The sequence below is a fragment of the Boleophthalmus pectinirostris genome, unplaced genomic scaffold (assembly GCF_026225935.1).
Source record: "Boleophthalmus pectinirostris isolate CB_2022bp ecotype Guang Dong unplaced genomic scaffold, ASM2622593v1 HiC_scaffold_2, whole genome shotgun sequence".
Taxonomy (NCBI): domain Eukaryota; kingdom Metazoa; phylum Chordata; class Actinopteri; order Gobiiformes; family Gobiidae; genus Boleophthalmus; species Boleophthalmus pectinirostris.
Window position 1 is genome coordinate 17,214,281 of NW_026571152.1, and position 27,813 is coordinate 17,242,093.

The 27,813-nt window shown below is 42.2% G+C and overlaps 3 protein-coding genes across 5 annotated transcripts in view; 2 read left to right on the plus strand and 1 right to left on the minus strand.

Moving 5' to 3' along the window:
• The first annotated feature begins 825 nt into the window (after window positions 1-825).
• zgc:77752 (uncharacterized protein LOC393862 homolog) lies at window positions 826-5,976 on the plus strand. Its single transcript, XM_055155854.1, has 13 exons — window positions 826-1,013; window positions 1,088-1,168; window positions 2,558-2,676; window positions 2,759-2,896; window positions 3,226-3,497; window positions 3,674-3,988; window positions 4,288-4,526; window positions 4,647-4,659; window positions 4,702-4,818; window positions 5,027-5,128; window positions 5,508-5,588; window positions 5,668-5,778; window positions 5,849-5,976. Exons 1-13 carry the CDS (start codon window positions 826-828, stop codon window positions 5,948-5,950), a joined length of 1,878 nt encoding a protein of 625 aa, XP_055011829.1. The 3' UTR covers window positions 5,951-5,976.
• On the plus strand, window positions 5,876-12,387 carry rabl2 (RAB, member of RAS oncogene family-like 2). 3 transcript variants are annotated; one of them, XM_055155809.1, is made up of 9 exons: window positions 5,876-5,993; window positions 6,738-6,865; window positions 6,954-6,983; window positions 8,115-8,194; window positions 8,540-8,619; window positions 8,717-8,828; window positions 9,516-9,613; window positions 9,684-9,767; window positions 10,280-12,387. In XM_055155809.1, exons 2-9 carry the CDS (start codon window positions 6,759-6,761, stop codon window positions 10,325-10,327), a joined length of 639 nt encoding a protein of 212 aa, XP_055011784.1. In that variant the 5' UTR covers window positions 5,876-5,993; window positions 6,738-6,758; the 3' UTR covers window positions 10,328-12,387. The 3 variants fall into 3 exon arrangements, with proteins under 3 accessions (XP_055011784.1, XP_055011783.1, XP_020787807.1); XM_055155808.1 differs by lacking the exon at window positions 5,876-5,993 and adding an exon at window positions 6,069-6,545; XM_020932148.2 differs by lacking the exon at window positions 5,876-5,993 and having other exon boundaries at window positions 6,072-6,865.
• A 4,768-nt stretch (window positions 12,388-17,155) lies between these two features.
• The window catches only part of shank3a (SH3 and multiple ankyrin repeat domains 3a), a 126,653-nt gene continuing 115,995 nt past the window's right edge, over window positions 17,156-27,813 (minus strand). Inside the window, exons 21-25 of the mRNA XM_055155420.1 lie at window positions 27,451-27,578; window positions 25,122-25,227; window positions 24,310-24,836; window positions 22,167-24,232; window positions 17,156-17,959 (exon numbers count right to left, since the gene is read on the minus strand). Coding sequence (XP_055011395.1) covers window positions 17,392-17,959; window positions 22,167-24,232; window positions 24,310-24,836; window positions 25,122-25,227; window positions 27,451-27,578 — 3,395 coding nt within the window. The 3' untranslated portion in view covers window positions 17,156-17,391. The remainder of the gene's footprint in view (window positions 17,960-22,166; window positions 24,233-24,309; window positions 24,837-25,121; window positions 25,228-27,450; window positions 27,579-27,813) is intronic.

Sequence of the window (27,813 nt, forward strand, 5' to 3'; positions counted from 1 at the left end):
GGTAGAAAACAGCAGAGTAAGGTTTAAAATTAAAAGAATAGGCTAAATGTGTGACAAAGAGCAAAACTGAGTTAATCAGAAAAAATAAAATAAAATTTGGCTATTCTAACGTATCTTTGCATCTAAAATAGCATGTAAGACCACAAAAACCTCCACACCATAAGGCTTAAGTACATTAACACACAAGTAGCAGTAAGGAGAGAATTGTTAGTTCAAAATCATATTTACTATAGAATTGTAAAAAGGTATTTGTCTCCTCAAGTAAAAAAATACATTTTTGCAAACATAACCTTGAAAAACGAAAAAAACTTGAACATTTGGATGTATCTGGCGCCATCTGCTGGGGTATGGTGACACAGCAGGATACAAAATTATAACCTCCTACGGCCCGAAGAAAAAAAGTTTATTGCAGTATATCATTTTTTGCTATTTCTTTCTATCTACAGGTAAATGAACACCTTAGCATCAAGATTTAGTTAAATCCATGTGAACCTAACAATGACAACTTGTGACCAACAGCTCTGACAAATGTCATTGCTGATCTTCTTTCTTTCTTTCTTTTTTAATCAAAGTTCAGCCACAAACTAACTCCTATTGATAGTATCCTATAGTCCCCCCAGCCCAGAACCTAGTCCCCCCATTAAGAGTCTGTTTCAAACCATTAAAAGAGACTGGTTAACTCAATGTCTACTATAAAGAACACAAATGAATAGGCCGGGTCTCAGGAGGATAATATAGAATGGAAAATAGCATAATATGGCTCCTAAATTCTACTTTATTTCCCTATACAGTATTTCTGAATCGAGAGCAGAGGCGCACAGAAGGATGCCCACACTGACCTCGCCCGTTCCAGTGCCTCGCCCGTCCTACTCGCAGGCCCGGGAGAGTCTGGTGCGGGCCATCCCCCCTGGGCTGCTGTGTCTGCTGGCCTGTGGGGGGGTTGGCTGCAGATATGAGGGGCCCGAGTGCTGGCAATCCAACCAGCAGGCCATCAGAGGGCTCTTCTCCTCATGGTCACTATTATATTGCACTTTTCTATGTCTAACAAAGAGTGTTTTTGTTCATGAAATTTGTGTTACTTGCACAGGGTAACCGATGACATCATTGCAATGGCGAGACCATCCAATGATCTGATTGAGAGATATAACATCATTGAACAATTCAAGAAGTAAGGTTGCTTAGCAGTTAGAGCTTTTTCCCACCAGCCTGAAAGTCATACTGCCGTTGTGTCCGTAGGAAAGACACTTCACCCACCTTGCCTGTGTATGATTGTGCTATGGGAATGGGGTGGTGGTCTGATGACACAGGCATGATTTTTAAACTACGTTTGGATGACTTGGCAATGCATATTTTATTACTTTAAAGTTTGACTAAAAATCTAAACTCCACTCACAACCACATATCAAACAAAACTGCAGAACAGCAACTGGAGAACTAAAGACAAAACTGAGGAGGAAGGAGGGGCCGGGTCTGGATGTATAAGTGTTACGACCCAGCTCGTTTGGGGTGAGGGAAGTAACAAAAATAAAACCAAGATGTAAAATGGAATAAATTAAATTATGTTTAATTAACCGGAATGTAAAGGTAAATTAACAAAAGACTAAAAATATACATAAAACAACCTAAACTAAGAAACAAAACAACAGAATAAACAGTTTTGTGCCACAAAAGGGGTCACGCAGGCTTACACAAAAACGAGTGGTAAAACTTAGGGACACACACTAAACTAAAACACAAGTTCCCCAAATTAAACCACATAAGCCCACAAACAGAATCGAGTGACCAAATCAAAAAAGGCACAAAACAGAACGAGACTAAACTACACACATGAAACCTAAATGGCATACTGGCCACCAAGGCCAGCAGCCCTGAACAGGTGCTGGCAATCTCCTTAAATAGGGGGAGGTGGCTGCAGGTGAGGTGGGCGTCGACTTGCCCCACCAATCACAGACCAGGGCTCGTGCAGCAGGAATCAAGAGAACTCTGCAGAAATATTAGAACTAAGGCCTGGGGCCGTAACAATAAGGAGTAGTGTCTAGAATAGTCTAACAGGTATCCACAGACAGGTGTTTGTAAATCATCATGTATCATGCAGGGAAGTCATGTATGATGTCACACAGTACTTGAAATTGCAATGGGCACTGGAAGCAGCGCTCTTCAGCTTTTTACTGTTTTTGAACACAAAGAGGCCAATGTTGCTAGTTTGTACTAAAAAGAAAAGGACTGGGAACAGGGCAAAATACTATTAAAAAAACACCACACACAGTTTGGTGGCAAGTTTAACTAAAGTGTTTGCAAGGAGAATATTAACAGCAGTCCAATGCAATAGAGGTCTTCCTGCATTACTACCTCATGATGTCACAAGGTGGAACTGTGTATTTTGTATGCAGGATTACTCAAATTATGATTATGCATGATTGAATTTAAACACAAAACTATTTTCAGGGGGAAACTGTTTTATAACAGAAGTAAATGTACCTTTATATATGTACTTTAAATGTACACTGCTTTGCTTAAACAGTTCATCTAATGTATAGTACTTATCCATTGTTCCCAGACTGAACATCCGGTCCATCATCAACATGCAGCAGCCTGGAGAGCACTGCCACTGCGGCCCTCCTCTGGACTCCAGCAGTGGCTTCACCTACTCCCCTGAGATCTTCATGGACAACGACAGTGAGATCACATGCACCATTCTACAGCCTTTCATATACCAAATATTGATGCAATGGTTTCACATTTCTGTTTGTCTTTACAGTTTACTTTTACAACTTTTGGATGCCAGACTTTGGGGTGTCCTCTCTGGTCAGTATCATCGATGGAGTGAAGGTTTTGACTTTCGCAGTGAGAGAGGGAAGAGTAGCTGTGCACTGTCATGCTGGTCTGGGCAGAACAGGTGAGGCTGGCTTTCAGATCACAGCATTTTATAACCAACTAAGATGGAGGCAAAACAAATAGCTACATTTTAAATATAATGGACCTCTGTCATATATTCAAATTACAGCATTCAACATTTTGGGATTTTTTTTTTTTTTTTTGCATATTTGCTATAAAAAACATCAGAAAATGCAGAAGAAGTTTGAATGTATTCTCTCACCATGGGATTATACAGGTCACAGTACTAACCTGTACCTCTGTGCCACCAATAAATTACAGAAACTTGAACCACAAAAATGTCTCTTTACCCAAAACTCTAATTAAAAGTACTTTGTTCCTGTGTGTCAGGAGTGCTGATCGCCTGTTACCTCATCTACACCCTGCGCATCAGTCCAAGTGAGGCAGTGCATTTTGTGCGGGTCAAACGCCCTCGCTCCATCCAGACGCGGGCGCAGATTGGGCAGGTGTTTGACTTTGCCCGCCTCCTGGGCACTCAGCTGGTGCAGTACCCAGACCTGAGCCTCCGACACGGGGCACCCTTCACCCTCCAGCACTACCTCAACAGACAGGCCCTGCTACTGCATGGACAGGAGGCACGCGCTCTCCGGTACATGCCCAAGGTCAGAAAAGACACACACTAGTCACTGTTTTTTACAACTGATGAAAGGGCATTTTCTGCTTTATTTTGGACACCTTTAAACTGTTATTTTACATTATAGAATGATATATATAAGATATGAATAAACAGTATGACTGTTGTTTATGACCCACTTACAAATCATGCCCCTGTCCTCAGGTGTTGTACCTGCTGTGCTTGCGCCTCTCCTGCCTGGCTCTGGGCCTCCCTGCCCCTCTGGAGGTCCACTCTGAGCTGGAGAAGCGCTCATCTATTCGTACCCTGAGCAGAGCAGTGCGGGACACCCTGGTCTCCCGACAGTTCCTTCCCTTGGTGCATGCAGGGCAGCTGGGAGGCTGTGGGGGGAGTAAGGGGAGGGCCGGGCCTGTGTGCTCCTGGGATGAGCCTCTGGGGTTTCTCCAGAGGAAGAGAGCGCTCCTACAGGAAAAACGCAGCTACAGTGACTCTGACCTCACCAGGATCACACTCACTCAGGTCAGGCGCATGGGAAATGGCCATACCTTTGTGATGTATTGAGGTGGGATAGGAAAGTTATTTCTGGATCCTTAGCAGGTAGAAGATTTGTTGTTTTCTTTGCAATATTTCTTTAAAATATTATCCAATTTATAATAACGTAATAATGCAAGTCTCTTTCTGATACTCATAGTAGTCAATTTCAGTTCATTTCATATTACGGGCCATACCACCATATCATATTTTAAAAAGGCACTATATTGAAACTATAATTTCTGCATTCTTTAGTCAAACATGTTTCAGCTTTGTTGTACCTCCAGGACACAGAGCTAGGCCTGTACTGCTGTGCTGCTGTGGGACATGAGATGAGCTGGTGTGTCCAGGACCTTAGACCTGTTCAGAACCAGAACTTGATCAGAACCATCCACAGGCCTCCTCCAAGGACCTGTCCCAAACGCTCCACCTACTCAGCCAAGAGAATGCTCATGAAATTCACCTCCACCTCTGAGGTCATTCATGTTTTAATATGTCACATCACCTTCGTAAAAATTTATAGGAGGCTTTTTTCTGAAGGCTTATAACAAAAACAGGATAACAAAAGTTATGAAGGTGTCACTAATTGTCTCTGCTGCCCTCTACTGCTTAACTGATATTATGACATTATTGGAATGCCCCTGAGGCTGTACATTCATGTACATTTTGTACATTTGTACATTTGTCCATGTTTTCAACAGATGTCTGGGACTCCTCAGCACACAGCCCCCAGTGCTGTGAGCCGAGCTGTGGCTAAGGCCTTGGCAGACCCTGGGCCTGCTGGAGAGAGTGTTCTGCAGAGGTCCTCCCTGCTCCAGGTCAGATACATAAAATTTACATAGTATGCGCAGACATAAGGTAAGAAGTCTGCTCAACTTTAAAGCTAGATTTTTGTGCTTACTCTGTCCTAGACAATGCATTTTAAATTAAGTATAAGTATTGGTAAAATATTAAGAGCTTTTTAAAATCCAAAACAGAAGTTAATTAGCAGCCCGTGTATTAGTTGGTATCTTGTATGTTCCTCAGGAGGAGCTGAACAGCAGTGAGTGTGGATGGGCTCTTCTGGTCACTGAGTGTGACCCTCATGTCCTCAGCTGTCTCCTGTGGACCTGGCTCGAAAAGCTCAGGGTCAGATATACATACAAATCCACATATAAGTATGAATGTCATGTTGTCAAATAGGGATTTATTTGTGTAATGATTCTCTGATTCTGTGTGATGGTGAAATGTGAATACAGCCTTCTCTGGGTCAGCAGCAAAAAGCCGAATGCTATATTATTGTCAGCTGCTGCTTTATAGGTAATGACATTCATTGGTAATAAATGCATTACATTTTTCTATCACTGCTCACTGGGTGGTATTAAGCTACCTCTGGGGCTGATTACTAGAAACATGGCTGCTAACCTGTGCCAATGGCAAAAACATTCATACAACAGGAGGACAGCTGAATGCACTAGGGTTTTGACCCTGGCAGATGATTTGGTCAAATCTTCTTTTTCTGCCCCAGGACCCCGTGTTAAATGCAGATGACATCATCAAACTATGCAGCATCTCCAACAACAACAGTCCTATCTCTGAGCTCAAGAAGGTTGTTTTTGTAAAGAACAGTTATGTGAATGGTATGAATGATATGAGTGCTAAAATGTCAAATGTTTGAATGTGGACAGGCCCAGAAACACACAGTCCAGTGTCTACTGCGCTGTGTGGCCACAGTGTCTTCTCTGTGTCCTCACAAAGAGGATGCTCTGCTGCAGCGACTGCTCCGGGCTCTCACCAGGGTAAAACACACAGAGAGAGGACTATATATTCATATTATAATGAGAGATAATACATGTCTGTGCTCCACAGTCTCCTCTGTGTGAAGTGAAAGGAGCTGACATTCTGATGGCAGTTTTCAGGGCAGCCCTCAGAGAAACCTTTTGTAACCACAAGAACATCTCCAGAACCTGAGGAGTCAAGACATGCACCATTTAGTTAACAGTGTTGATAAAAAGTGTGTATATAAAGACTTATTATTTATTAAATCATAATAAAGGAGGTTGATATCTATATGTAACTCTATTATTCCTATCTGTTGAGGTTTCACAATGGTGAAAACTTAGAACCATGGTCATAGCAATCAACAATTTGATATGATATATTTTGACTGGTCAACCATACTCATACCACAGTATGTAAGATGGACGTTGGAGACTATGTAGCCCATAGGCCATATATAAAGGTTTTATTATAGATCCACGGCGCCAGTAGACGGCGCTGTTGACCAAAAGCTGTTCTCGTGCACCTCCAGATCAGCCGAGGAAGTCCGTTGCGTAGAAACCAAACAAACATCACGTAATCTGTTAGCGTGTTTGGCTTTTTACACCGCAGCTCATCACTGTCACTCGCTGTGCCATTTTTCTCTAATATAAGAAGAGATACGAATAGAAATACATATTTAAACCGTCCAGCAGATTAACATTTACAATCGTATTTGAAGCTTACAGTGGTTAGCATTAGCTCTTATTAGCTTTTTGGATGAAGATAATATTCTAAAACAGAAAAGGTAATGGAAATCTAAAGGAGATCTAAGCACTAGTTACGTTTAGGCATTTGTCTCATTGTGATCAGCGTGGAGGTAAAAGGAAAATGACCTGTTTTCATTCATTTTGTCCCGCTCAAACCTCGGCTAATCGTTTAGCTAGCTAATACCTATCCACAACAGCTGCTGCAGTCTTAAATCCAGTTTTCTCAAAAGCTGCACCTGAACCCGCTGGAAATGGCTCGAGAGGAGAGCAGCCACCCAGATCTGGATCCAACCAAGTACGATGCGGCGGAAGCGGTGAAGATCATCTGTTTGGGAGATAGCGCAGTGGGCAAATCCAAGTAAGCACTAACATCATAGTGTATTGGATTATGTTCTGTCATTTCTAGAGGGTTTTAATGTCTTGTTGCTTGTTTTTTTTTTTTTCAGACTCATGGAAAGATTTCTTCTGGATGAGTAGTATCCTTTGAAATCATCTAATATGAATAGATAACAGTGGTGTTGGTGTCACTCTTGTCTAAGTGATGTTGTTGGGGAGTAAAAGTAAAGTTAAATGGCTAAAAATGTACACAGTTAGACTATATTTGTAATTTGTAAAGATTTTCCAACTCAGACTCAAACTGTCAGAATACTAGAACTAGAAAAACTGAAAAAAGACCTGTTATTGACTAGGTTAAATGAGAACGAGAGGGAGATACTTTATTGGTCCCGAGGGTAAGTTTTGCAGCAGCAAACTGTTGCAGATGATGTTTCCTGTTGTTTCAGTGGCCTTTGTGTCTCAGTGCAGAATAAGAGGACTGCTCAGGTAAAGTGTCCCTCCTCTGTGTCCTGCAGCATCACAGCAGTGTCCAGGAGGAACCAGGTTAACACAACAGGAAATGCCTCGTTCTTACTCTGCTGTGGTGTTTCAGTTGGTGATGAAATGGTCCATTCCCTCAGTGTTTCCTCTCGAAGGTCTTCTGCACATTTGTAGCCACATATGGTGTAAAAAGCCTGTAGCATCTCAAATTTCCATAGCTAGCTCCTTAGCTAGCCTCTTGCACAGTCTCCATGAATACAAGAAAAACAAACTGGTAATTTAAAAAAATGCAAGAAGGATAATGTTAAATGCCATACTGTGGAACATCCCAGATAAAACAGTCGCAGCTCATGGACATGGAGACAAGCAGGTGGCAGAGCCCTAACAGAGAGACAGAGCTCACACGTTACTGTGATTGGTTAATTCCACCTGTCACTCATCTGTGTGGTGGAATGTTTAGGAGTTACCATGGTGACACAACGCACACGTTAGCAAACATTGTCAAAAAGTTTAAAGAGTTCCTGAAAACTCATAAAATGGATTTAAACACATTTTCAGGAGCCTGTTGTCAATACGAGCGTTCATGGTGCTGTTTAGGTGTTTGATTTTCAACACAAAGGTGAGATTCACTGAAAAACTGTTGCTTATGAAATGAATGATAAAGTAGCTTGTAACTGCTTGTAATTTTATGTGTGAGAGACTTTTTTAAACGCACAAAACATCTCACCTGTTTACATTATACAATACTTTCTGTTATATTATACTATACTTTTCCTTAGCTTGTGATGCAGTCGACCTCAGCAGATGTCCACGTATGCGCTGACACTGTACAAGCACAAAGCCACTGTAGGAAACAAGACCGTGACAGTAGGTAAGTACACAGTACACTATCCCTTTAGCCCGACTAACGACTGACTGCCACTAGTCAAAGTGATGGTACATGAAATTCAGTAGTATTAGTTAGTAGTAAAAGGTATTTGGTGAAACTATTTTAAGAGAAAATCTGATTCATAATATTACATTTGTGTAATTAGAAGGATAAAGCATTAAATACTTCAAATGTGGTATTTTGAGACAACAGACTGAGGACAAAAATGATAAAAACTAAATTAAAAGGAAGTTTGCATGAAACACAAATGTAGTAATAGTAGTTGCAGTAGTAGTCGTAGTCTGATGAATTTTGTACTTCTAATGATTTCTGTTATCCTCTGCTCAGATTTCTGGGATACAGCAGGCCAGGAGAGGTTTCAGAGCATGCATCCTTCTTACTATTACAAAGCACATGCGTGTATTATGGTGAGAATCTTCACTCCTGTACACCCACCACAAACCTGGATCAAGAATGTGACCTATAGCATGTAAACCTGAGTTTATACTACATTTAATTCTGCAGGTTTTTGACGTCCAAAGAAAGATCACCTACAAAAACCTAAGCAAGTGGTACAAGGAGCTGCGAGAGTACAGACCAGAGATCCCCTGTTGTGTAGTGGCCAATAAGATTGATGGTGAGTCTATTGTTTTGGGTAGTACAGTGACTGGCTATTCTAGACTAGATCTCCAAACTGAAGATCCACACCTTTTGGCATCTTGCAGGGACTGGCACAAACTTTTAAATATAGATTCATATATAAACATAAGAGTTCTTATAGATGACTACTACTACCGACTACTTGTGCGATATGCAGTATTAACACACAGGAGTTAGTAACTGGAATTCCCAGTGACTGTGGTATAAAGAGATATTAATATTAGGGATAATATTGATATTAACTATAAACCAGGTCAATAAACCAGCATTTTGAGTTCACGTTCTAGACTTTGATCATGTCATAATTTCAGATGGAGTACAGGGGCTTTTGTAAATGGGAAATTTGTTGAACATTATTTGGATATGTTTTGGTGCCACAAATGTACAATAATTATAACATAATCTTTCGGTTTAAAGTCCTTTTCACTGACAGTCATGTCTTTGGGGTTGGATTTTGGCACTACATTCTGAACCTATTCTAGTCTATTCTAGTTTTTGTTTCATGTGGATAACCATAAACCACATCAACAAATGCAATTTGACAGTTAAACACCAAATTCCACTATAGGATGAACCTGTCCTCCAGCCACATTTGCACAGTTTAAAATGGGGCTATGTCAATCAAATCAATATAATGTATTAACCTGCAGTTTTCTCTGTGCAGCTGACATGAAGGCAACTCAGAGAAGCTTTAACTTTGCAAAGAAACACGATCTCCCTTCTTACTTCGTCTCAGCAGCGGACGGGACCAATGTCGTCAAGGTTTATAATAAAGATGAATATATTATAGTATATATTTGTGAGATGTAGTTTAATATGGTTGTTGTTGTAGATGTTTCGAGACACGATCAGAAGAGCAGTGGAGTACAAGCAGAACCCCACAGACTTTATGGATGAAGTGCTACAAGAACTGGAGGTAAAATGATTCTTCAAATGTAGTTCAAAGGTGCACTATGTAACTTTTTTAGTGAGAGCCTGCTCCCTTCTTTTCTCTATGGAGATGCTTTTACTTTGTCTTCGATGTTCCGGTATGGCATTAAACAAATGTGTGTTTATGTTGCTAAAATACATGCATTACTTCATAGTTACAGAAAGCAGGGTCACCTTTCCACAGATCTGACATCTAACTACAGATGTTAAAATTGCATATTCATATGATTTTTCTATTTATGACTTGGTGTTGTGGGTTAGTACCTGTGGTAAATATTTATAGTAGTTTTAGATAATTTAAAGGGTAGTTTGTGGGAAAAAGTTGAGAAGAAACTTTTTCCCACAAACCCTTAACATTGTACATGCTCTAACCAGGAAGTAAAATAATAAACTTCACCTAAAAAAAAAGCTGGTCGCAGGCACCCTGGTAGAAAAATGACACAGTGCACCTTTAAAAAATTATTTGTCAATTCTGAAATATTTAATTTTGTTTTGCAGAACTTTGACTTGGATAAAACAGTGGAGGATTCTGAAGCGGACGATTAGAATCCAGAATCTGTGAATGTGAAAAATATAGTTTATAAATATATTATTTTTTGTAAATCCTCGTACATCTCGTGAACATGTATTTTCAGACAAGATGGCGCTGTGAATAGATTTGTAATAACCTGCCTTAGTCTGGCATTGAACTGGTACATTGTAAACTAATTTATATGTTTTATATTTTAGTTTTTATTTTTTAAAGCAAAATGTGAAGCGTTGTAAAAGGGAACATGTAATTGTTCTTTTTTTTTTTGCTGCTATCCTCGTGCGTAGGACTTTGAGATGTCACCAGGGCGCTATATTTATGTAGAATCTGTGAAGTTGGCTCGACAGCACCATTTTATTCACAGTTTAATATTGGATGTAAGCAGATTGTGTTATTGTGGATTATAGTGCTGACATATTCATGGTACTCTTTAAAAGTACATTTGTATGCGATGTTGTTAGGGGTGGGCGATATGCCAAATCACGATTTTCTTGGAGCCAGATTGCAATTTAAAGGAACCGTATGTAAGATTTAGATTTAGAATTCCATAAACACAAGTGTCCCCAGATATGACGATATGATATGATGTTCAAATCAAATGTCTCTTTTACAAAAACAATTTTAATGATTTGGTCTTAATTACAAAAAACTGGACATCATAGCCAAGTTGTTTATGTTATAATTTTGTATTTTGGTTCTCACAATGGCTGTCCAATCAGAAAGCAGAATGAGCCTCACAGGACTCTCTCGTTTTTGTTGCCAGTTTCAATGCTGAAATCCAGTTAGTTTAAACCTAAAATGGATTTCTTTGATCTGAATCATTGCTACCTAAACCTCGGCACCCGCAGCCAATCATGAGTCAGTGCTAGTGCAGCCTCTGCAGCTCAGAGAGGGAACTCTGGAGGTTCTGAGCTTTCCCATGAAACATGGTCTGCCCATATACTGAGAATGAGAAAAACTGTATGTGCCTCTAGATGCAGATTAAGGCACTGGGAATCCAGGTTCAGTCATGATGATTTCTTTTTTAAAACTGAAAGCCGGCTATATACAGTTCCTTTCATTTTACACTCTTCATATAAATGTCGTATCTTCAGTAAATACACAATATAAGGTAACCTTTTAAGGAGGGGCCACCACCATTTGTCTCCATGGAAATGTTATTCCTTTACTTTGAATGTTCTGCAGTATGGCATTAAAACAACCTATCCATCTCCATGGAGACAAGCAAGTGGCACCACCAGAGCACGTTACAGATCTGTGGAGAGAGGCAACCCTGTTCACAGTAAGACTGCATGTTTTTCAAGGCATTTTTGTGCAATAAAAATACATGTATTGAAATAAAAGTTTGATATAGAAATGTTGACTGTAGAATTTTCATGGAAACAAGGTGGCAGATCAGACCAGACTTTACGCCATCTTTGTCTCCTGAAAGTTCACTTTATTACAGTTAAACCCACCTGTATTGTATAAGTATTGCTGAGGCTGGCCATTTGAAAAATTAGTTAAAGGACCTATATTATGCAAAGTTTACTCTTGTGAGTTTTATGCCACATTAGAATATCAATACCTTATCAAAAACATAACACAACTCCAGGTTTGTTTCATTCACACCTTGCATTTTGCACTGTCTGTATCTCCAAAGCTCAATGCTCTGTTCCACCTTGTGACGTCATGAGCCGGTGGTTTAAAAAGCCACTTTTTACCTTTTGTTCAGTAGAGGTAAGCAATTCCAAGGCTGAAATTGTACAAATGATTCTAGTGAAGGTATTAAAAAATACAGTGAAGCACTTCCTGTGTTACCACATGACATCACAACGTGGAACAGGGCGTTTGCAGAGAAGAACATAACCTGAAGGATTTGTAAATAAAACAAAACATAATTCCAAGTACGTTTTTTGGTATATATAAAACATTGTAACAAGGTAAAACAGTGTAATATGGGCCCTTTAAACACATATTGTTGAAAATGTCATATAAAAGGTCAAATAAAAAACTTAACTTCTGAAGTGTATAAAATAATTCAGAAGAGGACATTTTGTGTTACGTCAAGCTCATAATAAAACAAAAGTAAAGTGGACACCCACACGGTCTCAGTTTTCATTATAAATTTATTACAGAATAAACATATCTCTGTGGTGGAGGTGTCTGTGGAACATCTCAGCTCCTGCCCCAGCCTCCACCCCCTCTACCCTCACTCAGGCTGCATGAGGAGCACTAGGTAGCATGTTCAAACTGGTACGCTAGGGCTAGATAGTCTGCTCCGAAGGGACGTTCTACTGGTTATTTGAAGTGATAGGGTTATGGTAAAAAGGAGATGGAGATGAGGAGATGTTTATGTTTTTTTTTAAAGAACAATGCTTTGGGTTAGTTAAATTTAAAACCAAGGGACCTCACACATTGCTTAATAGAGTTTTTCAGTACTTTTCTAGGACGTTTGTAATTTTGTTATGATTGCTTTTACAAATACACTGCCACCTATTTTCTGCTATAGATGTAGTCTAAATTATTTTTCATATATTATAAATTTGCCTTCAGTCCAGTTAAACAAAGAACATATATGACCAGAAGATACTGATAAAATAAAACAATAAATTATTTTGTGTTGACTATGCATTCTTCTCGTTTGAATGGTACTGTGGCCCAGTAAATGCGCTTTATTAAACTGAAATGCCTATGTGGGATGGCAAGATCATGGCTATAGCAGGTAAAAAATGAATGGTGTTGGGGTTCAGGGAAATTTTGAACGAAAGAGGTGGAATTTCTTGCATGTTAGTGTGTTTTAAAGGAGACTTATCAAAATTCAATCTGCTATTATTTTTCTGATAAAAAACAGTAACATTCTTTATTACTTATCAGGCAAAAAGAGAAAAGAAAGACAAAATATATTTTTCCTAGAACATTTGGCCCTTTTTCTAATTTTCTATGGAAGACAGGCAAATTGTTTTCCAGGTTTCTCAGGATTTCTGGGACGTGTGGGAAACCTGTAGTCTTATCTAAAATAAAACAAAAAATAAAAAATAAATTTAAAAATCCATAAATTTCAGTTTCCTGTTATATGCATATTTTTTCCCAATTTAAAAGATAGATTTCAATTAGAATATGTAAATTGCCATAGCAACAAATTTTTCATCATTTTAAAACCCATGGATAACAGTTTAAGCCTTCTCATAGCAACAGACGTTTACAGATCGCCTTAGCAACCAGAGCTACAGCATCACTTCAGAGCAGACTGTCTAGCGATAACCAAACTGTTCTTGTCCACTGTTGGAATTTAGCTGTCGAGGGACTGGACCATCCGTCTGGACCCGATCAGGCTGATACTGTGAGGGAGAGGAGAGGACTGACAAGGCAGGCCTGAGATGAAGCAGACACACCCACCAGTCTAAACTTCACAGTGCAAACAAGGAGAAAACCAACGAGAAATCCAAAGAAAAGCCGTCCATGATAAGAGCACTGGTGTTTAAAAGGTTACACTGCTCCCTACACAACGCAGATTGTGCTTTGTCGATTAGAAAAGAACATAATGTACCCACTGGATTTCACTACTGTGCCTCCACTCAGGTGTGAGCAGAGCAGACGCCATTTTGGACCATGTTTGGTTTCATTTGGGAACAGTAGTTAACAGGATTCCCCGTTATCACAGTACAAACCAAGCACATGTGATTTAAATAGAAAGATAGAAAGCTTACATGGTGGCGCAGGTGAGTAATATTGTGTCCCAAAGATTTCCATAAGTAATACACTGTTGCCTGGGATACAGATTACATAGTTTTTCAATACTTTAAGTGAGTCTGGTCACCGTTGAATCTCCCCAAGTTCAGATGGATGTGATTGACAGGTGGATTAGCCAATCAGGAATGGTCTGGCTGTATTAAACTAATATGGCTGCTTAAGAGGGAAAAAGAAATGGGAAAAATGACACAAGAGTGGAAAAAAAAAACTGTGGATTGTGAAAACTTGTGGAACTGAAGTGAGAGAAATGTGATTTTGTTTCTGAATTATAGGTGACCAGTGAGCTTCTTTGTTTCACATGTATCACAGAAATAAACAGATCTGATTGGATGATCACATTTTGTTCTGGTTTGAGACACAACTGAGGGAGTGGTGACCTCTGTATAAAAAAGACAGGGAGATATAATTCTCGACTTCAGGCAACTAATTCCCTTATGGCAATCTTTGTTAAACACAGATTTAGCCTGCATTTCATTTCATAAAATAAAATTGAATTATATTTCCATCAAGAGGAAATGGGAAAAGGTCTAAGAAATGTCTGCAGTTCTCAAGATTTCCAGGAGATGGCACCATATTATTGAGTCTAACAGCTTCAGAATGCTGTAACTAAGATAGTCCCAAAGCAAAGAGATATACAGTTCAACGTCAGGTCATTTTTGGCACATTTTCCTCAATGTTGTTCAATCTTTCACAGCCCAAACTCCCAAACTCAATATCTCAAACAGGAGAGAGGAGGGGAGCGCAAATGCCATCTGGAACCAGGGACAAAAACAGTGACTCAACACAACCTACACGCCAATACGTTCATTCAGCATCCCATAATGACTCTACCCCCGAGCTGACATGACAACACAAGTGAACACGATCCTCAGTGAGAAACCAATGTCCGTGTGCGTTTTATTTTTGTCAATGAATCCACAGCCACTGCCCGGAAATCTGGGATAAGATGATAGTAAGGCTCTAGTGGACTACTTACATCACTACGACAGGTCCATTCATAAAAACACACACGCACCCATTCACCATTCAAACACGGGGATCCAGATCACACCTGCGCTTCGATGATGGGTGGCTCTATGTTAGCACCTTGTCACCATGTTTTTTTGTGCAAATCATCCCCCAGCTCAGAGTTCAAAAGTTCGTAGAAAGAATAAAATCTGCTCACCCTTTCCACAGGTGGTTAACTATGCATATATGCCAAACATTCATATATATAGATCTATATACTTTTCTCAAAAATTTATAGGAAATCTATTGTATCTACATTGCTTATGAAAAAAAGCATATATTTGTTCATTTTACAGGTTAGAAAGGACAATTTGTTTTCGATTTTTTTTTTCTGTCCTTGAGAAATTTAAATAAAATTGGTATGTTTCACACGCTACAAAATGTACCCACAGTGCGAGGGTAGTAAATGAAAGTTGGATGCTTAAAAGAGGTTGCGACACCAAAAATTAATAATACAAATAATAAATAAACATGAACAAAGAGGCAGTGAGTGCTATTCTTACAACAGAGAGCAACATTGATAAAGTTGTGTTCTATTTCACCACCTGCTTTACAAAATAGTGGTTAAAATGAGTTAAAAGTTCAGAGCTTAGTGGCTTAGCGTTCAGACCAGGAGCTGCTGAAATAGTGGTAGTATTGTTGGTTGAATAAAACTCACTGCCAATTGATACTTTGCAGTGACATCATCTTGGGGGTGTTCTGCCTTTATGTCTATGACGAAATGTTTAGCAGTTACCATGGTGACACATTGCACACATTAGCAAACATAGCCAAAAAAGTTTTAAAATTGTCTGAAAACATACAAAACGTATTTAAACGACACTCTTCCTATTTAGACATTTGATTTTCAACAAAAAAGATGAGAGTGACCTTCTGAAAAAAAAAAAAACCAAAAAAACAATTGGCTAATGTTAGCTAGCGACAGTGACTGTAATGTTGGGAGACATATTTAACAGCGCAAATCAGTTCTTTCTCTTCAGATTGTGTTAAAACAAAGATCAGATTAATGTCTAATTTGAGAAACAGAGCTACAGACAGAGCAGTGCCTCCTGTTAGCATTAGACTCCCAGAGAATGTTGATGACATCAGCTGCAAAGTATCAATAGAAGCTACTCACAAAACCCAGAGCAAACGTTATTCTTATAAAGGATTTTTTGTCTTTAGTACAACCTGGTCTTGGGGTCTCATGCCCGCCTCCATGTGTAATATAAGGCGGGACATTGGGAGACACAGTCAGGTTGTGTGTGCAGACCAGGTGCCCCCCTCCCCACAGCGCAGGACAGGCACAGGGCCCCAAGTGCTCTGCTAGGGGCCCACACATCCACACACAAGCCCTTAGATGTTTTACTAATTATGTTCAATTTAAGACTTATTTGGCAACGTTTAAAAGTAACACTATTCAATCAGCAGGATTCCTCTGCAATTGTCCATGTTGAGGCGGACAGTCCGTTTTGCATATAATCAAACCGGTGTTGTATAATAGTGGTCCTAAGTGCCAGTGTGGGTGGGGGGTGGGGAGTGGGGGTGTGGGGGCGGGGGCACGGCGGTCCAAGCCTCACATTGCGGGATGCCCTTTAGTCTGAAGGAAGACTGTAAGAAAAGAAAGACACACAACACATGGTACAGCTGCTCATGCTATGCTAATGGAAAGTGACCTTAAGGAACGTCCCATATCTATGAAAACATTATTCTCTAGATTTTTCTTTCAAATATATATATTTATATATGTATTATATAGTAATTAGTAGAAATGAGTAAACTATTGGTGGAATAAATTTTCTTTCACTTTCTATACTAAAACCTCAAAACAGGCGCAGGTTAATTTATTATATGTCCTCTTTGCAATATTGTTCTTCTTTTGAAAGCTATATTAACATACATATATATCTTATATTATATCCCTATATATAATATTCCCTTTGGAAAACCAAAAAACTGATTATGAAAAAGCCACGAGTGTTGGTTAAACATTCTCCAGTTGATAGCACAGTCTGGGTCCAAGGCGGAGGGCTCCACAGCCTGTCCACAGCCACTGGGAGAGATGGGAAAGGCATCGTATCAGTGTGTCTGCTGGCCTGGCTCCTCCTGTACTCTGCACGGGGCTTCAGAGGGCAGAGGTAGACACAGAGGAGGGGCAACCAGTGCTGGAGCTCATACTGTTCTTTAAGGACACCCCTAGAGGCCCTAAGGGCACGTTCTGATTAGACCTGGCTCTGGCTCTCCTCACTGTGGGCCCAGTGCGTCAGAGGACATGTGTAAACATGAGGCCGGACAGTCCAGAGTATAAGAGGAGTGCTGCCCCCTGATGTCTGCTGCGTGCACTGCACTCTCAGGGCCGCTGTCAGCTCTCCAGCAGCTGCTTCAGAGCGCGCTCTATGTTCATGCGGTGTCCCACCCGTGTCACACCCAGCTCGGCAAAGTCCTCCTTGGTGAGAGCAGGCAGGTGTGAGCCCTCGATCTCGTGCTCCTGAAAGCCTGCACGGTGCTCTCCCAGGTGGATGCTCTCCAGCCAGTCGCCCACATCGTACTTGTTCCACAGGTGCAGGGGCTTCTGGTGGAAGGGCCTCAGGGAGAGCAGGGGCGAGCCCATCCGAGGGGAGTGAGAAGGAGAGGGGGAGGGAGAGCGTGAGCGTGAGCGGGACCGTGCACTGGAGCTCCTCATCACAAAGCGCACCTCTTTAGGCTCCTGGGGCAGACTCAGGCTGGACGACTTTAGAATGGTCTGAGGGGGAGTGGTGGGGGAACCGGGCAGGCCGAAGCCGCTGAAGCGTCCCAGAGGGTCCCTGTCCGGAGAGCCTGGACTGGGGGTGCGGCGAGTCACCGGGTAACGGCTGCCAGGCCGGATGGTGTACGTGGTGCCATAACTCCTTTGAGAGATGGTGTGGAGCTCTCCTAGGCTGCTGAAAAGTCTGATGGACACAAAGGACACAGTCAGAGGTTAGGACTAAGCAGAGTATATCATATTAACAGAAAGGACAGGAGACAGCAGGCTCTACAAAGACTTCAGTTAGATTAGTGTCATCCAGGTTAATGCATGTAAAGAAAAAATACTGTCTGCTACAAAGAAGTAATGCTGAAGTTTTGATTAAAGCAAGCAAATCAAGTCTGCCTTACACATCCAACAGGTTTTTTGCTTTGTCCAACACCTTCCACAATGAAAAATAACATCATCTACAGAAGACACCCTGATACACCGTATCTATATACCACAAAACTGACTAAAGTCTTAACATAAAGGTGTATTGTAGCCAGATTTAGATCCTAAAAGAAGTAATGAGTACATCATAATTCAAGTGTTAAGAAAGCTTCTAGCACAAAGCATTCTGCTGAGAACATTGTCCTCTGATCAGTGAGGAAACAGGACCTACAGAGGAGGTCTACATTTAGAGGCCTTACTGTCCTTCCCTACACTCCCAGGAGAAGAGGAATACAAAGGAAGGGGCAGATTCATTTAAAGAGCAAAATCTACAGTACTACAGGCAGGAGGAGGAGAGGGGAGTGCTGCTGGGGCCTGGGGCATGCGAGAGGGGGCCTCCAAAAGCTCCTACATAGGACTACAGTATATAATAACACAATGAACAGGGCAGAGGTGTGGAGCTTCAGTGCAGACAGAGGGACAGAGATGAGCTCCATGCACACTTACACAGTGGTCCTGCCCTCCGGGGCGCACAGTCACCTCTACACCAATCAGATCAGAGCAGCGGGCGGAGCATGCAAGGTGAGCAGAGAAAGCAATGGGACAGAATGTTAGCATCACCCAATGAGACGCAGCCTCCCCGGCCCAGCCTGCTCTGCTCCACATACAGGGTCTATGCAAGTATATATGTGTGTATGTACATGTGTATGTACATGTATATGCGTGTAAGAGCGTGTATGTGCATGTATGTGTACATGTGAGCATGTGTATGTGCATGTGTGTGTGCATGTATGTGCATGCATTTGTGTGTATGTACATGTATATATGTGCATGCATGTACAAGAATGTGAGGAGTCTGGGAGTGCTTGTTTTCATGTGTGGCACAGACAACAGAACAGGCTTCAGTAGGGAGGATCTGATAGTGAGCAACATGACAAAGAAATGTGCACATATCAAACACACAAGGGGCACATGTTAACAGATCTAACTTATATAATTCACCTTTCATTTGTATTATATGGCTTGATATTTGATGACAGACATCACTGTTTATGTTTTATGTAAATGACAACATTGGTACTAATATGCCTAGAGTTTGGTTAATGGTTTGAACCAAGTCAAAATAATATCTTCCTTAAAGTGAACTTGGTCACCCTAAACATAACCATTTACATAGTTGATTTAACCCTATAAAAAAGAAGAACAAAGACAACATATTTGAAGTCCCCAAAGCAAACACACAGAGCACAGAGTTGACAGTGAGACATCAGCAGCAATGAGTCTATTCCCACTGAGGGCAGGCAGAGGGAGTGCTGGGCTATACTACAGTTCAAAGATAGTTGCGGCCTTCACACTTGACACTTGTATTTCATTAATGTACATAATATGCTCCTGCCTCACTTTCCTATCAACTTTCTATTGGAGCAGATGCCCTCTGCTGGCAACAATGGGAACTCAGGAGTAACATGTGACATGCTTGATGAAGCTCAACAGTGACTGCCCACTTTGACGTTCTGGAAGATTAAAAAAAAAAAAAAAAAAAAAAAGCGACCGCAGTTAGTAATTAAGGCAGCCATTTCACCCAAACTTAGATTTTAAATATCACTGGATTAAAAATAACTGTGTTACGTACATTAGCACACAGCTGGTTAGCTTTCTGTTATGCCTTTAAATTTGAATAGAATTTTGGAAAGGTCTTTGGGTTAAAATAAAGTAAATGAGTAAATGAGAAATTTACTTTGGTGTTCTTCAAAGTGGGTGTGACAGTTAAGCTCCATATGAAGAAGATTTCAGGGCTGAAATGGTCAGAGTGCATCCAGTGACGGTGTTTGGAACACCTCCTGTTTCAGTGAATTAAAACAACCTCCTCCACTTCTGCAACCCCAACACTTGATTTAAACATGCACAAATGAATAGTGAAACTATTAATTTAGCATAATATGTCCCATTAAGTGAAAGCTGGGATGGACTGGGAGGCAACTGTTTGAATGTATGACTTGCATACTGGTGCACATGATAACCAGAGTGTCAGCACAGGGGGACAGTGTCCAGTATGTGAGGGACATATACCACAACATACTATATCACACTGCAATGTAGAGCTGAGCCTCTGCTGAGGGGAACAGTGCTCTGTCTGTTTATAACCACCACCCTGCTTTCAGCACTACCATCAGGCACAAGAGGCAAGTCTTTTCAAACAAATCACACCATCTGCTATTTCACCAACCTGTAGTCTATTTCTGCATGATTTCCTTTAATGTCTTAGCACAGTCACACAGATGGAGAAGCAGTACAGTATGAACTGGAAAAGTCATCACTTTCCCAAGAGACTATTTTATACCACAAGAAAACTGTTTTACACCTGATGGACACCAATCTGATTTGAACTTGGAGAAGTTGCAATTTTTGTATATGTATATGTATCATTTGACAAAGATAATACAACTTAAAGGTGCATGATGTAACTTTCCTAGTGGAGGTTCTGCCAACTGCTTCATCTCCATGGAGTTACTGTTCTGCCTGGCATATTCTGAAAATGCAGGTTCATCAATGTACTGAGTGTACTAAAATAGTCAAGTTTAATTCAAACATATTACAGGCAAAACAATAACAGCCCTCCTCCAAGAAATGTTACCTTATGCATCTTTAACACTGATAACTTTGATCATATTGTAACACAGCAGTCATGTCACAGAATGATAGTTCTGCTGGACCTTGTTCAAACACTATTTGAAAAATTGGTTTTGAAGTAGTCAGTGATATTTCTACTACTGTGATGAGAAGAAAAGTGCGCTTTTACTTCTTATCACCTGTTACCAATGATGACCACAAACACCAGGAAGATGCACGGGGTAATCCTGGTTCATGTGTTGGGTTATGGAGCGTTTGAACAAGTCTTTGGGACAGAATCTGAAGGAAAAGCAGTGAGAGTAGAGTCTGATGGAGTCTACAGACAGAGCCCCGGAAGCGGACTGAGGTATGACAGGAGACAGGGCAACCATGCTTTCAGAGCCATCCCTCACCATGTTTGCATTTGCAGATACACATATACTAAGGGAAATGCCACAAAATGATTAGGATCTTGTGCAAAAACAACTGTACACAAAGAAGTACTGGTAAGCAGCATCTTTAAGAGAGTGAAAAGGAAAACTTGACTGTTCAGTTACTCCCAAAACTCCAACTAATTCACTCCCTGCATTCTGCTGTTGTGTATATAAAACCATATATTCTTAATAAACTAATAATGACCGATTAATTGACTGAGCAACTAAATGGCTGCATTCCTATTAGTTGCAGTGTGCAAACAGGACAAAGCAGCTGTCTATAAAGATGACAGCATCTTTTGGTCAATAAAGGCCAAAATAATGTGAGTGAATCCATAGATGCAAACATGGTCAGAAATCAGATTTCAAATTTAAAATCACAATAGAGGAAAAGTCTGTGTTAAAGTGAATTGGATTAGTTTGTAGGATTGGAAGGAAAACAATGAAAAGAAAATAAAGCTGTAGTTTACCCTAGTGTAAATAACCTTAAGGTCTACTGTCTTCTGGCTTCTCACATCTGCAGAAATATAAAGACTTTATTGTAGAGTGTGAAAACAACATGGCACTGTGCTTACGAGCCTCCATCCTCTGCTCCATAAGTTATTTTTACACTGTTGTGGTACATTCTCACAGTAGAAAGGTTCACACAAACACTACAGTAGTACATTAGGCACATACTGTTACCCTCTGACCTCATTACCAGTCCCTGCTGCAGAGGACTTCTCTGCATTATTTCAAATGGTGATGAAAACAGACACATTTTATATGAAAACAGTATATGTTTTTTTAACCTCTGACAATAACATTCCCAGAGGAGAAAATAATCTGCATAATGCATCACAACTAAATCAGTACCACATTTATTACATAAGTCTTTCTTTTCCTCTCCATCTCATGTTATCAGACTCATCTGGAGAGCATTGGAGTTTGTCTTACCTGGCCCCTGTTACCGGTGACTTCCTGCCCGGGTCTAGGGATGCTCCCAGTGGCTCTTCTCCCAGGGAGCGCGTGTCCTTGTTAAGCTGTTGCAGACGTGAGCTTAGCTCGCCCATGACAGAAGGTCTGCCCTCATCTACGCCCAGCCCTAGTCCCAGCCCACCCAGATTCCCCAAACTCCCAAGAGCCAGGCCCACTCCAGGGCCCCGGGGCTCTACTGGGTCTCCCCATAGCTTGGACCTGCGCTGGAAGAGGTAGCGCGGCTTGGTGGGGGCCAGTCCGGTCACTGACGCCGATCCACCAGGGGGCAGTCCTGCCCCACCAGCGGCCGCAGCAGCCAGGGCGGCGGCCTGCTGCTGTGACAACAGCTCACTGTCAGAGCTCTGCTTCAACAAAGGGTCCCTGAAGGTCACCGACCCTTTAGCTCCTCCCACCTGGGACTTGAGGCGGGGCTTGGGAGGCACTGGCGGCTTGTCCAGCACAAAGGTCTGTCCGTCTGCGTAGGAGGTGTGTGTGGTGTGTGTGTCAGCTGGCTCTCCACTCTCCGAGGACAGCGTGGACATACTGGAGACCGTGGACACAGTGCTGGTGGTCTCCAGGTGGTGGTCCCGCTCTTTCTCACTGGAGCTGCGGGTATCGGCCTCCTCCACACCTGAGTCTGCCGCAGAGCCAGACTCAGCCACTGGAGGAGGCTCCAAAGGGTCTGATGGCTTCCCTGAGACAGCAACTGCAGTTGGGGGAGGTGGGGGCTGAGGCTGGCTGGCTGTTATTGTAGAAGTGGTGGATGTTGTGGAGGTCAGAGATGCAGGGGTAATGGAAATGGTGGATATAGTGACAGCTTTAGCCCCCTGTGCAAGCAGCCCATTGGCAAACTCATCAGGTGGAGGTACTACGCCAATCTTTCGAAGTTCCTCTCTGGTCTCCTCATCGCTGGAGGTCAGCATGGCAGGAGGCAGGGTCACGGTGTATGGGTCTGCATCCTCTTCAGAACTCCCCAGAGGAAGGCTCTTTTCTTGTGCAGGGCTGGCTGGACGTGTGGCCTGTGTCTGGGCTTGGAGCTGGGACACAGTGGGGCTGGGGGACTTGGCCCGTGTGACCACTGCTTTACTCAGCTCTGTGGGTGTGCCCGCTCTGCCTAGCTCTGTCTCTGAGCCCCCTTCCACTTCCTGACCATTACTAGTGGCATGGACCATGACGAGCCCAGCGGTCTTCTGTTGGGATGTGTCCATAATACTGATCAACATGCTCTTCTTATCCTCTAGCCTCTTGTCCTCCTTCCTCTCCTCTACTCTACTGTCCATGTCTTGTCGGAACGATACAGGTGATGGTGATGTCACCCACTGTTTGGTGGGCTGGGGGAGGAGAACAGGACTGGCAGAAGGTCCTAATCCGTACCCTGCTGCCTTGGTGCTTTTGGGAGAGAAAGGTGGGGATGCAGATGTCCCGTCCCTAAGAGAAGACTCTTTGGTCTGAGTATCAAACAACAGGATGCCCTGGCCAGCCCGCTCCAGTTTAGTCCTGGGCTCTGGGCTGCCAGTAGGGGACTGGCTCTGGGATGTCAAGGCCCTCTCCCTTGCGGCCAGCGCAAGAGCCAGTGGTGAGTTGGGGTCTAGGGGCTTTCCTGTTAAAGGATGGATAAAGGTGGTCCCACTAGGTGAGGGGCTGAGTGCCATGGCAGGGGGAGGCAGTTGACCTAGCTCCCGTGAGAGTAGCCGTTCATCTATGGAGTGAGACTGAGTGAGGGAGGGGTTCTCCGGGCTGATGCTAGCTCCCCCCTCCATGGTCCCAACAGAAAGGAAGACAGTGGATTTCCTCCGCTCCTCTAGGCGGCGCTCTCGGTCTTTGACTGCTCCAGCTATTGCAGCGGCAAAAGGTCCCTTCCCCTGAAACATCATCTCTCCCTGTGCTCGCAGGCTCTCTCTCTCAGCCAACAGCTGCTGCTGGTAGTAGTCCACCCGGCTGGTGTGGGAGTGCCCATGGGCAAGAGGTGGGCGTCCTGAGGGGGAGGTCTCTCTGGAGTGGGCAGTGGCCAGGGCCAAACTAGCCTTTTCTTGTGCATCTTCAACCTGCATCAAATCAAACACATCATCTGTGATCACATGTTATAATTGTTTGAAAGGTAAAGATGCTGATATAGAGGTACCTGCAGTTGCTTGACGAGGGGACTCTTCTTTCTTTGGGGCTTTGTGGGTGCATAAAGTCCGATGCTGAACTGTCCCACGTTGGCGTAGGGGTTGTCGATGATGCGGCCTTTCCTCTTGATGCGCTCGGGGGGAGTGGCAGCAGAGGGTCGGGGGATCTCAGTGGGTTCTACAGGGAGATGAGAAGAGTCCTGGAGGATGATCATAGAGCGAGCCTTCTTCTGCCTCTCCAGGTGAGTGGCCTGTCTTTGAGCCGCCTCATAGGGCAGGTCCAGACTAGAGGGTTTAAAGCTGGAGCGGCCCCCCGGCTCATGGCCCTGGCTCTGGGTTCTGGAGGGTGGAGGTGGGGGGCAGAAGGATGGGGGAGGCCCAGTGTCCAGGTAATATGGCGGAGGAGGAGGGGCTGTTTGCGGGGGAGGGGGGATGCTGTGGGGTTGGGAATGGTCGCGGAGGCTGTCCGTCATGGAGGAGCTACGGGGAAAACGGTGCTCTCCTGCCAAGGCAGACAGGCGGTCCTCTTCAGAAGCACCTGGGAAACAACTCAGCTCAAGTGAACATATTACATGCCCTACCTTTTCCACATCTATCAAAATAAAAACTAAGGAGTTACTAAAAAAAACAAAACATGTAAGACCATAACAAACCTAGACTGTTATAACTAACTAGTATAAATTGAAGAAAATTTTACCTTTTAGAAAATTTTTACTCATTAGTACATTAGTATATAGCTGATGTTGCAGTGACTTTATGTTTAGTAAAAGACACAGACATTTTGTTTTACCACAAAGGTCATAGCAGCAAAACATTGGTTTACCAAAAGATTTTGTCCTGGACATCCCCTTTGGAAATGGTATATGGCCTCGGTCCATGCTGGGGTGAAGAGCTCCGTGGAAGGTCATCCCTTGTCTCTCAAACAAAGACTGCAACACATCAAAAAGCAAACACAAACAAACAAAGAAACATGAAGACTGCATTTCCACCTTCTTGTCATATGTCACTGTCAGCCTATCACAGCCTGCCACCTTCTCCCATAAATACTCACTTTAGCCCTCTTTCTTTCTACCATCCCTTGCCCTTCCACCACCGCACCACAGCAAAACCATCAGCCTCCTCAGCCTTTCAAGCCTTCCTTCTCTTTCCCACCTCCAATGTCTAGTCCACACTAGAGATTTAAGTATCTTCCTGACCTATTTTGTTGTTTGTTTGATGAATCCTTGCTTAGAAAGATCACTCCTTCAAAGCCAAATTATGTAAAGTTTTAAAGTCTATAAATTAAAAGCTGAAGATTTCTGCCATCAAATTGAATTAATTTTGACTGCATGTTTTTGTTTGCATGTCACAAAATGTTGCTAACCCTAGCTGTCATTTATTTATTGAATAGTAATTCCCCCTATTGCCAGTAAATGGTGACCTAAACTAAGTTCTCAGTATGAGGAGGCACCTCTAGAAACAAGGCATCTATTGTCTGAAGATCATCATGTTAAGCTGTAAGACATGAAATACCAAAGCAAATGTACTCATGAGGATGTTTAAAGGTCAAGAACATTACAAATAATGCATAATATTTATAAATTTACAACTGTAAAATGTATATTTGATATTCTAACTTCAATCTGGAGACACATATTTGTAATGTTTATACAAAAAAAAAAAATATATATATAATTCTACATACTACTAGAGCCCGGCCGATATATCGGTTGGCCGATATTATCGGCTGATATGGGCACCTGGAGACATATCGGCTATCGGCCGATATGCTTGCTGATAGGGGCCGATATTTCACGTAGGCATGTGATACATCGTTAAAAATCTTAGACTCTCTACATTCTGTTCATTTAATCCAATTTACAGACAGATAAATGTCCTAATATGTGGCTCCGCATCAGTATTTATCTACGGAGTCATTTGTCTGTGCGTGTCCGTACTGTCCCTGAACACACCACAGAGTCGCGTCATTCACTGCGTTTGTTTACACCCGCAGCAGTGCACAACACTGAGATTATATTCTTTTTACGGACAATCGGTTTGAGTCTGGATTAAAAGGACATTTATTAGTGCAGACTTGTGATGTGAGGAGGAGCCTGTATGAGCGGTGAGTGTTGGAAACATGTCGACTTTGAAGCTAGTTTTGTTTTTTTGTATGGGTTAGCTGCTGTAGCTCTCACACATAAACAGGCTGTTTCCTATTGGCATATTGTAAAGTGACTATATTGGCTGCATATTTGTTACTGGACCTGCACTGATATGTAAATGAGCTGTGAACAGACGTGTGAATTATGACATTTGCGCATATAATTAATTACCGCGGCGCGCACGTATTTACGGCTAAAGGCTAATAGCGATTGTTTCTTTACTAGTTATGGGTCGGTCGCGAACGAAATGACTCTTAGAGCCGGCTCTTTGAAGCGAACGACGGGAGCCTGATCCTTACTGGGAGTCGTGTTTTCTCTTTCTCTCACTTTTTTTCTCTTCATGCCGCGTGCAGATTCGTGGTTTGACAGCGGCAGCGGCTGAAAACGAAACTTTGAGAAATTTGCGTGTACGTAGGATAAAAAAAAGGAGGTTTTTCAGTCCTGGTTTAGACCTGGATCAGTCCTGATTCAGTCCTGCTTTAGACGTGCTTTAGTCCTGCTTGCAACAAAACAATCTGAAGAGCCGCTTGGGAGCCAAAAGAACCAGCAGCTTTTAGTGAGCCGAGCCAAAAGAGCCGGTTCTCTAAAAAGAACTGGAATACCCATCACGAGTGTCTAGAATGTGATGCAAAAATGCCATTAAACCAACCTACTGTCTGTAAATATGATGTAAAGAGGCAGAATAACAATAAATGTTGCCTAAATAAACCCAATTTAAAATCCACCAGAGCCAAACCTAAGTTTTTTAAACAATTCAACATTTACAGTCAATTTTTACATCACTAAATATATCGGCAATTATATCGGCAGTGCCAACTACCATTATATCGGTTTCATATCGGCCACAGCAAAATCCATATCGGTCGGGCTCTACATACTACATAGCACTACACTGGAGTGTCCAACCCCGCCCCCCTCAAAAAACAAAAAAAAGCCATTATTTTTGAAGTAGCTGTTCCTTACATTTGCACCTCTATAAAGACAGTGGTATGTGGGGCGCTCACTCACGCTGATCTCGGCTGGGGTGATCCTGCGGCTACTGGGCCTCTGTTTGACCGTGGCTGCTCTGTAGTCGGCCTCCAGGGGCTGAGAGTGTAACATGGACTCCTGTGACGCCAGCATCTCATCCAGTCTCTCTGAGGAAGGAAAGTAAACCACAACTAAATACTCCCACAGAAGATCCAGGCACTGTGTCACCATTCAGTACCAACAAAGACAGTGATCACGGCTTCATCAGAGATACAGACATTATTTAAGAGAAAAGTAGCATAATGTGATTTCTGAATGAAGAAAATAAAGCTATGGGTTAAAGGAAAGGAACAGTTGAGACACAAACAGCAAAAAGAAGTTCCAACTGTATCCCCATCATTG

Bases quoted from the DNA above. Each gene is read 5' to 3' on its own strand.
- rabl2 (XM_055155809.1), top strand. From the start codon at position 6,759: ATGGCTCGAGAGGAGAGCAGCCACCCAGATCTGGATCCAACCAAGTAC. The intron at 6,984-8,114 runs GTATCCTTTGAA...CTTGTGATGCAG, and splicing joins AGATTTCTTCTGGATGAGTA to TCGACCTCAGCAGATGTCCA. The intron at 9,614-9,683 runs GTTTATAATAAA...TTGTTGTTGTAG, and splicing joins ACGGGACCAATGTCGTCAAG to ATGTTTCGAGACACGATCAG.
- zgc:77752 (XM_055155854.1), top strand. From the start codon at position 826: ATGCCCACACTGACCTCGCCCGTTCCAGTGCCTCGCCCGTCCTACTCG. The intron at 2,897-3,225 runs GTGAGGCTGGCT...CCTGTGTGTCAG, and splicing joins TGCTGGTCTGGGCAGAACAG to GAGTGCTGATCGCCTGTTAC. The intron at 5,589-5,667 runs GTTGTTTTTGTA...GAATGTGGACAG, and splicing joins CTATCTCTGAGCTCAAGAAG to GCCCAGAAACACACAGTCCA.